Genomic DNA, 12,876 nt, shown 5'->3' on the forward strand with positions numbered 1-12,876 from the left:
AATGAGAAAAATATAGAATCAGATATTTGGAAGAAGGTGTGCTCCGAATAATACATACAACATTAACAAATATATAGTTGCATTCGTCTGAACATTGAAAGTGCTCATTGTATCATATATCTATTTATACAAGTCAAATGACCAAGGAAAGAATTTAAATATTTTGGAATGAGCCATGGATTTGAGTAACACTTACAACATTTAACAAATATATATTTACATTCGTATACGACTTATTTTTTTACAAAGTGGGCCGTAGAGGTTATATCTTGTTTTGTGTTCTATGAGAAATTTACAATCATTGTACAGGCTTGTTTTTATAATTTTTCAATCTATTCCTCCGCTCCCATTTCATCATGCATTTCTTTGATCTGTTCAAGTAAGATATTACTTTCTGCAACAAAATCTACTTGTTCTACCCTAGTAATTGTTACTTTCAGTCGTTCCTCTTCATTATATTTTTCCTTCTTGTACGTCAATTTGAAGATGTATTGTTTATTTAGTACAAACTTTATTACTTCCTCAGTATCACTTTCTACATCCGGGTCGAACTGTAGCTTATACAACATTTCAGCAGGCATACTTAGTAGTTGTGTCGCTCCTTCATCAAATGCTATAGCCCATAATGTATCTGTATGGTCTTCTAATTGTATTTGAACTATATATCTATAAGCACATTCTATGAGTGTCGTCTCACATTTAGAACAATACCAATTTAACTCTTCATTTTGAATTAATCGTTTCTTGCACTCATTTCCATTTATCTGATTGGAGCATGCTCGATAGCAGAATGATTCTATTTTAATGCGTACAGTTGTTTCCTTCAGTATGCAATGATGATGTTGTCCCATGTCCTCTTCTTGTCGTCGGATGTCGCTGATTGTCATTCTAGTAGTTGGCGGGGGTAAGCTAGCATACTTGACTGAAGGTTCATGTGTGTCACTTACATTTTGGTCAAACCAGGTTCTCAATTTATCAGCTTCTAATATCGTTGGGTTTAGAATTAGGTGTGTATTGCTTAATGTACTCAATACCTTTCCATTATATTCACAAACACGTCCATTCTTGATTGCTAGGATTGTTGTTTCTTGAAGGTAATATTTTTGCTGTAGTTGGACACCTTCTTTCTTAGATGGTGCTCCCCATATCATAACTTCTATTGTAGTTCGAGACAAATTCAGTAGCTTTATGGTATGCCTTATGACCTCTGTTCCATCTCTTCTTCTGATTGTTGAGCTTGGTTCTACACAGATAACAACACTAATATCATCGATGACTGAATTATTACTTTGCTTAAGTATTTCATTAATAGGCATTAATGAGAAATGGTTTTTTGGAATGGAAGGGTCATCTTCACAGGGGGTTACTATTGATTCAGGCACAAGAGTTATTTCTATCCCACTATTAAGTTTGTTATAAATTTTATTAGCAGTTTTCACAACCCCACTTGAAATCTTATACGTAGCTCCAATGTCTATATTACCATAATGTGCATCTGCCATATTGTTAAAACTTGATACACGTGTCTCTGTCCCTTCACTGTCTATGATGTCGAAGCTAAACACTCGACCATTTCCTATTTGCTTATTGTATTGATGAATTTCTTTCTTTATAGTCACACGAACTTTGATAGTCCACCTTGTTTGGATTGGATTCAAGTTCTTTATAGGTGTAATTATGCTCAATACCCCACTTGAACTTTGGGGTCGCTTTACTCCAAATAGTACTTTTGTCTGAGAGAGTGTCCCCGAATTTTGGAGGTTTTCTACTCCAATATTCAAAGTAGGGGTGAGTCATGTTGCTTGATCCATCTGGCAGTATTGGTCTACATCAAGGGAGACTAGTTCCCCAATGATTTCATGTATCGTAGATACGATCTCTAGGTGTATAATCGTAATCCACCTACACATGTTTAATGAATCAAACTATCAACATTACATTTTTTAATTCTATAAGCAGTATTTTTAATTTTAATTATTTTTAAATCTAAAAAACACTCTAATAATTAGCTCCTTATCATGTCTTACTCGATTTGGGACAGTTGTACTCTAATAAATTTATTATGGATCAAGTGGAAGTGGAGGGAATAACGGAGGGAACACCATTTGCGGGGGGGAATTTGAATTCGAGAAATGGAGGGAACAACAATGCTGGTTCCTCTGGGTCTAAATCCACTGCAGCTTGAGGACAAACATCTGATGATAAGGATGGAAGACAAGATGGGGACCCACGAACATGGGACCCTCCTCCTGATCCTGAGAAATTAAAAAATATGCAAGATTCTTGCCCCGAGGCGGTGCAGGTTGATACAGGAAATACCAAGGAGGGGCGAATACCTAAACCATGGAATAGCCTCTTCGCTAGACATGCCTCTAGTAAACCGATTGGTAAATCTTCTCTCCCTTTTGTGAAAGATATATCAGACAATAGAATAGGTAAACTTGCGATTGAGGTTCCTGATTTGGTTATTGACCATAGCATTTATTTAATGACTCTTTCTCTGGTGGGGAAATTTGTCGGACCCCGACCTAATATTGAGGATGTTAGATCCTTTGTTAAAAGAAAATGGAGAATGAAAGGACAGGTTGAAGTTTCTACCTTGCCACGAGGTTTTTTTGTGTTCTCTTTTTCATGCGGGGAAGATTTGGAAGCAGTTCTAAGTGGAGGCCCCTGGATGTTTGGTAAATCATCTCTTTCTATTAGAAAATGGACCCCTAACATGGAACTAAATGACTCCTTTTTTGAATTTGCTCCGGTGTGGGTTAGATTGCCCGGACTACCATTGGAATACTGGGTGGAGGATGTTTTCTCAAGAATTGCTAATTCCTTTGGGGAGCTTATTGCGATAGACCCAATGACTGCAGCTCGCAAGAGACTATTGTATGCACGCATCCGCGTCAACATATCATAGAATATGGATCTCCCAAGTACTATTGATATAAACTCCAAACTTGGGTTATGGGAACAAGCCATTGAATTTGAATCTCTCCCTTTTGTGTGTTTTTCTTGCAAAAAAGCAGGTCACTGGGCTAAGGCTTGCCCCAGCAACACTAAAAGACCCATGATTAAAGAAAAAAATATTAATAAACCGGTTTGGAAAGAAAAAAATAACAACAAAGTTTGCAATAAGTTAGAAGAAAAAAGTGGAAATCTGATTCCAGTAAATTAGGAAAGTGACTTCAATGACCTTACTAAAGACCCTGCCATGAAGGGGAACAAGAAGAATGAAACCAAGGAATATGAGATCAAAATAGGCAATACCTTTGAAGCCCTTCAGTTGTAAGAGAAGGAGAATGAAATCAGTACAGAGACACTTGAGGATGGTGAGATTGAGTATATCACTGACTCTCATCATGAGGAACTATATGAACCCATATAAGAAAGAAGAACCCTGCTTAGAGAAAGAGCTTCAGGAATAGGAAATAGATATGAGAAGGAGCAATAAGTTTGGATCACCACAAGCAAACTTAAATGCTTTATTCCAGAACATAGAAGTAAATATGACCACTTCACCCTGGAAAAGAGAAAAGCTATGGAGCAACACACAAGATGATTCCAGGGCAGAACAACAAGAAGAAAACACAACAGAAAATGGAAAGAAAATTAAGACCAGGAAGACAGGAGGTCCTAATGGAGTAAAAACCAGAACTAGATCTAAGGCAGATGTTGGGGCCTCAAGATCCCCACCGGGATGCAAAACCATGAAATGGCATAGGGACCAAGAGAGTAAACAAAACATAGCTGATGGAAGGCAGAGAACTATCAAGGAGTCCTACCCCCAGGCTTCTAAATGAAAGTAATATCATGGAACATTAGAGGCCTAAACGGTCTCAATAAACAGGATATATTAAGGAATCTTATTCGAGATCAAAATCCGGATATTATCCCGATTCAGGAAACTAAAATGAGTAAAGAGAAAGTGGAGAAACTAAAGTTTTTTAAAAATGGAGGAGTCTGTGGCAGTAGCTCGAATGGAGCCTCTGGAGGGGTTGCAATATTCTGGAGTAAAAGCACAACCTCTGGAGATATGATAGATGAGGATGGCAATATTCTATCCCTAAAAGCTAGAAATATTTTTGATGAAAAGGAATTTGTTATAACTAATATCTATGCCCCTAATTCCAAATAGGCTAGAAGTAAATTCTGGGAAAAAGTTCAGCAAAAAAGGAAAAAATTCTCTATGAATAGTTGGGTTGTTATGGGAGATTTCAATACTCCTCTGCAAGACAGAGAAAAATTTGGAGGTAGTCAAGCTCAACCAGAAAGCAGATCCGACCTGATGGACTTTATCAATGACAATGCTCTCATTGACTTGGATCTCAACGGAGCCTCCTATACTTGGTCAAACTGAAGAGATGGTGATGATCTTATCCAGGTAAGACTTGATAGAGCTCTTCTCTCTAATGATTGGATTCTTTCTCATAGTTGTTCCCTTTCTGTTATTAATAGAATTGGGTCAGATCATTATCCCATTTCCTTTGTTGCTGAGAACTCTAAGCATAATCAGAGATTCCCTTTTCGCTTCGAAAAGACGTGGATATCCCACCCCAATCTTGAAAATTCCATTGCTGAATGGTAGAATCTTGATATTAATGGAACATCCATGTATAGAGTTGCCAAAAAACTTAAATATGTCAAAACCAATATTAAGACTTGGAACAAGAAGGTCTTTGGTGATATTTTTGATTCAAAGAAAAAATTAAAGGAGGAACTGGACCAGATTCAAATTTCCATCCAGAAAGAAGGCTACAAAAAGTATTCCAAAGCCATGGAAGATAAGGTCCTTGACAACATTCACACCATTATTTCTAGGGAAGAAATATATTGGAGACAGAGATCCAGGGCTATATGGCTGAAGGCAGGGGACAGAAACACTAAGTTTTTCTATATGACTTCCCTAAAACATAAGGCAGCAAATAGAATCACAAAGCTAACTGTCGAGAACAACACTCTGCTTAATAAGGATGATATCAGGGATGAAGCTGTTAGATTCTTCAAGTAGCTTCTATCTAGTAATGAGGATCTTGATCAGACCCATCAACTCAATCTGATTAATAATATTCCTAAAATTATAAACTCTATTCAGAATAAGACCCTTTCTGCCATTCCGTCTGCTGAAGAAATCAAAAAAACTGTCTTCTCTTTTCAAGGGGATAAAGCTCCGGGCCCTGATGGATTCCCAATGTTTTTCTTTCAAGAATTTTGGAATATTGTGGGGAAGGATACAGTTAATGCGGTGAAAGAATTTTTTGGATCCAGAAGAATCCTTAAGGAATTGAACTCCACTTTTATTGCCTTAATCCCCAAAGTTGCTGGGGCAGATTCTATGGGCAAATTTAGGCCTATTAGCTTATGCAACTCATTCTATAAAATAATATCCAAAGTGTTGACTACTAGAATTTTGGCGGTTCTTCCCTTCATCATATCTGAAGAGCAAAAAGGCTTTGTTCCTGGTAGACAGATTCTTGATTCAATCATTCTTGTTCATGAGAACATTCACTCTCTCAGTGCTGCAAAGAAAGAAGGTTTCTTGATAAAGTTGGATTTGGCAAAGGCTTATGATAGAGTTGAATGGGATGTTCTATTTAAAATCATGGGGGCTTTTGGTTTTGATGATAAGGTTATCAAAATAATCAGAGAACTAATCACTACTCCTATGTTCTCTATTTTGGTTAATGGATCTCCTACAAAATTTTTTAAAAACTCTAGAGGGCTAAGACAAGGAGACCCCATATCTCCTATCCTTTTTACCATTTTGGCTGAAAGTATGAGTACAATGATTCATAAATTGAAACAAAGCAAAACTATCAAAGGTCTTCAACCTTCCTTTGCCAATGTGTTTTGCACTCATCAACAGTTTGTTGATGATACTATCATCATGGGATATTCTTCAGTCAAGGAGGCTGAAGCCTTCAAAACCGCTCTCAACTCCTATGCTTTGGCAACTAGTCAGCTAGTTAATTGGGACAAATCAGCTATGTACTTTCTCAATACTCCAGTTATAAGACAACAGAAAATTGCCAATATTATTGGATGCAAAGTGGAATCGCTGCCTTCCACCTACCTGGGTCTTCCTTTAGGGTTGGCTCCCCCAAATTCCTTCTGGAATATGATCATTGATAAAATTAATAAGAGACTTCCTGGATGGAAAGGCTCAATGTTATCTCAGGCTGGGAAAATGCAACTCCTCCAAGCTACTCTTCAAAATCTCACTGTTTATGCCCTCAGTCTGTTTGGTATTCCGACCAAAATTGCTGAAGCTATGGAAAGAATTCAGAAGAGATTCTTATGGTCAGGAGTGGAAGAAAATAAGAGAATACCTTTGATTGCATGGGACAAGGTGTGTAGACCAAAGAACAAAGGAGGGTTGGGGATTAAAATTATTAAAACTTTTAACAAAGCTCTTCTTGCCAAGCAGTTATGGAGAGCTTATGACACTAAGAAAGACTGGAACCAAATTTGGTTTGACAAATACATTAAGAATCAGACTATCCAAGGAATCCTCAATTCTGAAGATATCTCGGCTGGATCCTTCATCTGGAATAGTGTAACCAAATCCATAAAAGTTGCAAAAGCTGGAGCTGGATGGGTCCTTGGAAAAGGTGATAGAATAAGGTTTTGGGAAGACCCCTGGATGAAGAATGAAGCCCTATTTGATCAAAACAACAATCAAGTTATTGAAGAATGTAAAAGGAGGTTTGGGCTGATGGTTTGTGACTATCGGAAGGAGAATAAGTGGGTCAAACTTGAGGACATCCATCCTGGTTTTTCCTCTCTTCAGAAAGAGTTGCTGTCCTTTTCCCCTAACAACAACTATGATGATGTTTTCCTCTGGAAAAGTGATCCTAAAGGTGAATTCACAGTTTCTTCTGCCTATAAAAACACTTTTTCTCAAATCAGCAATCCCATTTGGAGTAAAGTCTGGAACAACATCTTGATCCCTAAAGTCAACATTTTCTTCTGGCTTGCTTCTCATAATAGTACCCTTACTATTGATAATTTAATTCGAAGGGGCTTCAAATTACCTAATAGATGTGAGCTCTGTTAGAAGGAGGGGGAATCAGTTGATCACCTATTTTTTCATTGTTCCTTCACTAGGGAAATCTGGTGTAAAATGTGGGAAAAATGGAAAATTAATTGGGTCATGAACAAAAGCAATAAGGATATAATATGGCAATGGAATTATCCTACCAAATGTCAAATTATTAAAAACCTGTGGTCTTTGACCCTCCCCATGATATGCTGGGGCATTTGGAAAGAAAGAAATAACAGGATATTTAGAGAAGAAAAGTGTAACAGTCAGGTTGTCTTTGAAAAAATATGCAGGGCTATAAAGGAGAACATCAACATCCCTCACAAGAATAATCAACAATGGGCTATTATTGATATGAATGATATGGAAAAAGACATTCTTACTGAATGGAACCTAATTCATAAGGTCTACAGAGTGGACAACAAGAAGAAGAGAGATAACATTGTTTGGAGGTTCCCTGATTATGATTGGATAAAGGTTAATTTTGATGGGGCAGCCAAAGGGAACCCTGGAAAGGCTGGTGGAGGTGGAGTTATTAGAAATTCTCAAGGAAGGTGTATTGCTGCTTTTGCTTCCCCTTTTAGAACCCAAAACAACCATGTGGCTGAAGCTATGGCCATGCTTAAGAGCCTCCAGTTAGCCCAGGAATTCAAATTTAAAAAAATCTGGCTCGAAGGGGACTCCTTAAATATTATACAAGCCCTCAAAGGTATTAGTTCAGTCTCCTGGAATATTGCCAATATTATTAAAAATGCTAAAGCTATCCTTAATAACTATGTTAGCATTATTTTAACCCATACCTTTAGAGAGGGTAACAAGGTAGCAGATATCCTTGCTAATGAAGGGGTTAATTTGGAAAAGGGTGTCAAATATATAGGGGAAGATCACATCAAGTGGGAGATTAAGGAACAATTATATTTTGATCGCCTTAATGGAGCAAGCTAATATTATGATTGAATTCTGGGGAATGAGTACCAATGATAGATTTTGGGGGCGGATGAACTGCCAGATGATGAGTGTTTCTCGGCATCATAACCAAGATCATATGTGTGCGAGAGGTAATTGTAATAATAGCCAAATTCGTATGAACATGAGTGGCAATCTCAAAATTGTGAAAGACTCTCTACAAGAAGAAACCAGAAACTCAGAGTTTTACCCGCAGGCTGAGAGTTGTAACAGAGGAGATTGTGACCTGGAAAGCAGAATGGGAGGCAACCTTAACAGGAATGAACCGTCAGGTTGTGAGCACTCGAAGAGAAAAAGAAAGGTGTGGAGAAGGCTCCACTGACATGGTTTCACAGATTATATGGAGAAGCTCCATGGTAGTAGAAACTCTATTTCTCATGGGTTTGCAAAAAGCTGGAGTAATAACAGGGCTACCCTGTTTGGGGAAATCTGACACATCGATGAAAGTTTGATCTCGGAGGTAATGGGACTCAAGATGGAGGGGACCAAATTCTATAGGGATAGAAAGTATGCCGCTGAGGCCTTCAAAAATTTCCCTAAGACGGAGGACGAGAAGGGCAACTTGGCGAAGAAGGACAATATATCATACTTCACCCCCCAACAGGTAAAACCTTTCTGGCAAAAAATTCTTAGGGCTTTAATGGAATATCTAACCGTGGATGGTAGGTTTACGAAAATTTACAATTATCACTTTGCCATCCTGAACCACTTCCACCATGGGGCGAAAATATCTTTGCCCTTCTATTTAGCCTCTTCTCTTAACGAGAGCTTGGCCAACCATATTAAAAAACCCAGTTCCTACCCTCTAGCGCACCAGGGCCTCATTCTGCTGATTTATGAATATATGAAGGATAAGACTAGGGCTACCAAGGATGACCCTTTAATCCTCAATGCTCAGATTTCTGAGAAATGCATAGAATTTGATTCGACTGGGGAGACCAGCACCCCTACCCATAAAAAAAAGAAGGTTGATATTGTGCAGGAAGAAAAGGATGTGCTTTATGAGGAAGAAGAGGGAAAGAATAAGGAAGAAATTTCTGAAATGGAGATTAACAAGGAGGAGAATTATGGGGAAGGAGAGGAAGGGGGCAATTCTGAGAATTGTCAACCTAATCTTGAAGGCTCGGAAACTGAGAAAGAGGCTCTGAAGCCTAAGGAAACTGAAAACCCTAATGCGGAGGAGACGAAACAAAGCAAGGATTTTGTGGACACCATTCTGGATACCGCCCGCAATTGCACCCTTGAATTCTTCAATTTTCAGAAGTGGGTGGTGGAAAACATTACCAACATGCAGGGTAAACAAAGGGAGTTGGAAGTTAAGATCAACAAGCTGATCAACATGTCCGACTCTGGGAAGCAGCACAAGGAGATAGAGAATAGTGAAGTGGAGGAAGATATGGAAATGGAAGATTGGCTGGAGAAAGACTTGATAAAAGGCGACCTGAAACATCTGGAGGACGTCATCAAAATACTAAAGGAACAGGTGGAGGAGGATAAGGACAATGTCAATGCCTGGATGGCTTGAAATGAGAAAGCCTTGAAAAGCCTTATGGACCATAGCCTCCAGGTTCTAAAAGTCTCCTCCCAGAACATGAATGCGTTGGTGAATCATCTGGAAAAGAAAAACCAGGAGAAGAACCTGGTTGTTATTGAAGATGCTCCTACTTCCAGCCTAAGCCACTAGACCCCTAGGTGCAAAACCAGGCAGACTGCGGCGGAGAAGGATATTAAGATGAAAGAAAGCCAGACTGCTCAGGAAAATACCGACTTGAGGGAAGTGGCCAAAGCAATGATGCTTTTGGTGCAGGATGCAGAAGAAACAATGAAGAACTTCTAATTTTATGTTTTTGCTGGGCTTGGGGCCAATTTCTTGCTGGCCTCTTGCTGTCCTTTCCTAAGTTGCTGGTCTTTTTGCTGGTTTTTTTGCCGCTGTTGTATTTTGTTTCTATCATGAATATCTTTCATATGTAACTGGGTTTTGGGTCCCTTAAAACCCGTTTTTAATTAATCAAAAACTTTATTATGGATCCGATCTTAATCTCTTCAGAGATTATGTAATCATTATACTTCTTGGGCAACATTGCTTTGTGCTTGTGTGTACCATCAAAAATATCTAATCGGAATCGTGTAGTTTGTTCAGGGTTGCTCCCATATGTTGATATAAAGAATATTTGGACGCATGGGGATAAGTCTATAGCTCCTTCCACTATAAGCTTGATTGCATCTGTAGTTAATGTGGTCATTGTTTGGTTGTTCCTACAAAGTATTTATTCGTGTAATTAAATAGCATATAGCATAAGATTTAAATATGTTACATATTCAAAATCAATAGGTACAATAAAAAACTTCAATTTTCCAATTACCGTACTATTTAGGGGGCTATACACCACTAATACATACATGGAAATGTCTAATAAATTCATCGGAGTTATGCTTTGCTGTTGTTAAATCGGTTATTCCATAAGAGTTAGTTGAGCTGTAAATCTTGAAGTTTATTCTTACTATTTTAAATGCCTTACCTTTATTTATGGAAGGAAGAAAACTAACATTGTGGTTATCTTATTACAAAGGGATTTTGGATTGTACATGTAGTTGCTTATAATTTTTCTCAAAGGTTACATATATTACACGTATTCAAAACCAATAGAGACAATCAAAAACTTCTATTTTCCAATTTCCATACTATTTAGGGGGCCATACATGCCTAACAAATTCATATGGAAGTTATGCTTTGGTGTTGTTAAATCATTTATTCCATGAAACTTTCTATATCACATTTCTCAAATTGATTCATAGTACGTCTAAAGTACGTCGTATGTTGTTTTGACCATTTGCATAGCACCCTCAACCAGTTCAATCTCCTCATTTTGGAGGTGCTTCGCTTGGCCACATGTCTGCCTTAGGTCTTCGATAATATCATGGCAACTTGCACTAATGTTCTTTGCAAGCATCTCGATTTCACTTTCATTGATTCCGTTCCAGTCAACGAAGTTTGAGGCAGATCCTGAAGCAGTTGTGTCTTCTCGTTTCGAGGGCAACAGTTGTTATTCAGGTAAATCACTTGAAATCGTGATTACATCAATAGCATCATTTAATTGTGCCATGATCTGGTAACACGTAGTAAAAGTATATTGTATAGAAATTAACATGTACTAAATTTCTATTATATAGAAATCATTATTTTTTATCATAAATAGCACAATAAAACTTATCAAAATAGCTTAAATTAAAAATACGAGACTCCGTAGAAATTAAAATTCAGGTTTTATATCGCTGCCACACCTAAATGAAGTAAGTTGTGGTTAAAAGTAAATAAATCTTAGTTTAACTATGCGCTAAATACTAAAAAAAAAACTCATGTAAATAGCTTAAATAAAAAAATACGAAAACGTGTAAAAATTAAAATTGTTCCATTTAAAAAACTCATGTAAGTAGCTTAAATTAAAATTACGTAATCATGTAACAATTAAAATTGTTCCATAATCAAAATACTCAAATGATAAACACAAATTTTCAACAAATGAAATAAATACGAAACTCTGTAAAAGTTAAAATTCAAGTTTTATATCGCTGCAATACCTAAACGAATTAAGTTATGGTTAAAAGTAAATAAATCTTAGTTTAACTATGCCCTAAATTCTTAAAAAAAATCTCATATAAATAGCTTAAAAAAAAAATACAAAACCGTGTAAAAATTAAATTTGTTCCAGTAAAAAATTAAAACCGTCATGTAGATATGATTCTTAAAAACTCTTCACTATAATATATTGACAAGCTTAGTAAATGAATAATATTTGCTACTTACATTGCAATTGTTGGTCTAGTTCACACATAAGTGGATAATTTCGATGTAGGTCTGAAGGCAATGATGCTATATCTGAGAACATCAGGAAAGCATGGATATACAGTTAGTCAGTACATGGTGTAGAAAACTCCTTTTAAAAATTAAACACACTGAAACCTGCTGCTAAGTTTCAATCCAAGTAAATATTAACATTTTTTAATTTCTCAATAACTACAAAAGAATTGTTAATGTTTGTAACTACTATTATATAAGAAAATATCTATCGTGAAGATATATCATACTGAGATTCATTGCTAAGAGTTAATAGATAACAAACATCTGGAAAACTAATCTCACAAATGAAATGCAATACAATATGCTGCTAAGCTACAATCCAGGTAGGCACAAACAGTAATTATTTTTTTAATACATATTACATATGCAAGAATCATTATGTTTTTTCTATTATTCAAAAAATATCTACCATAAAAATATATTATACCTGAATTTATTGTTATAAGTTGATAGACAACAAACAATATTCATGTTTAAAAAATATCTACCATAAAAATGTTTCATACTTGGATTCATTGTTAAGAGTCAGTAGACAACAAACAATGTTCACGAAGGACAAACAATCTCTAGTATTACATGTTTCAGTTTTAATAGCTAAATTTTGTTAGTTGAAACCTAAAAAATAACATTTTATCGAAGACATGAAAAAATTACAATAATCTTGCTGAAGGTTAAATAACATATGGTCAATCTAAATGGAACGCTTATTTTGCGTAACCATCTAATTGTTTGCATCCACAGTTAATAATGAGACAAGACTGACAATATTAAATGTTAAATCGGAATATTTCCCGCGTGAGGCATCATTCGGGTGGGCAAAGCTCACATTATATGGTTAATCGTCCAATTAAATGTAGATATTTTAAAAAAATTATAGATTAGATAGTTTATAAATATTATAATATTTGTGAAAATAATCTTTTAATTTTTAGATTCAAATTGAAATATGAGATCAATTTTATCTTTCTTAATGATTATTATATGTTTAAATTTATAAATTCGATAGTTTATAAATATT

The 12,876-nt window shown here is 36.3% G+C and overlaps 1 protein-coding gene across 1 annotated transcript; it reads right to left on the reverse strand.

Moving 5' to 3' along the window:
• Window positions 1–332: 332 nt before the first annotated feature.
• LOC131074976 (replication protein A 70 kDa DNA-binding subunit A-like) lies at window positions 333–1,502 on the reverse strand. The gene has a single exon (XM_058011733.2). It carries the CDS (start codon window positions 1,500–1,502, stop codon window positions 333–335), a length of 1,170 nt encoding a protein of 389 aa, XP_057867716.2.
• Between the last annotated feature and the right edge of the window lie 11,374 nt (window positions 1,503–12,876).

This window comes from Cryptomeria japonica, chromosome 6, assembly GCF_030272615.1.
Source record: "Cryptomeria japonica chromosome 6, Sugi_1.0, whole genome shotgun sequence".
Classification (NCBI taxonomy): Eukaryota; Viridiplantae; Streptophyta; class Pinopsida; order Cupressales; family Cupressaceae; genus Cryptomeria; species Cryptomeria japonica.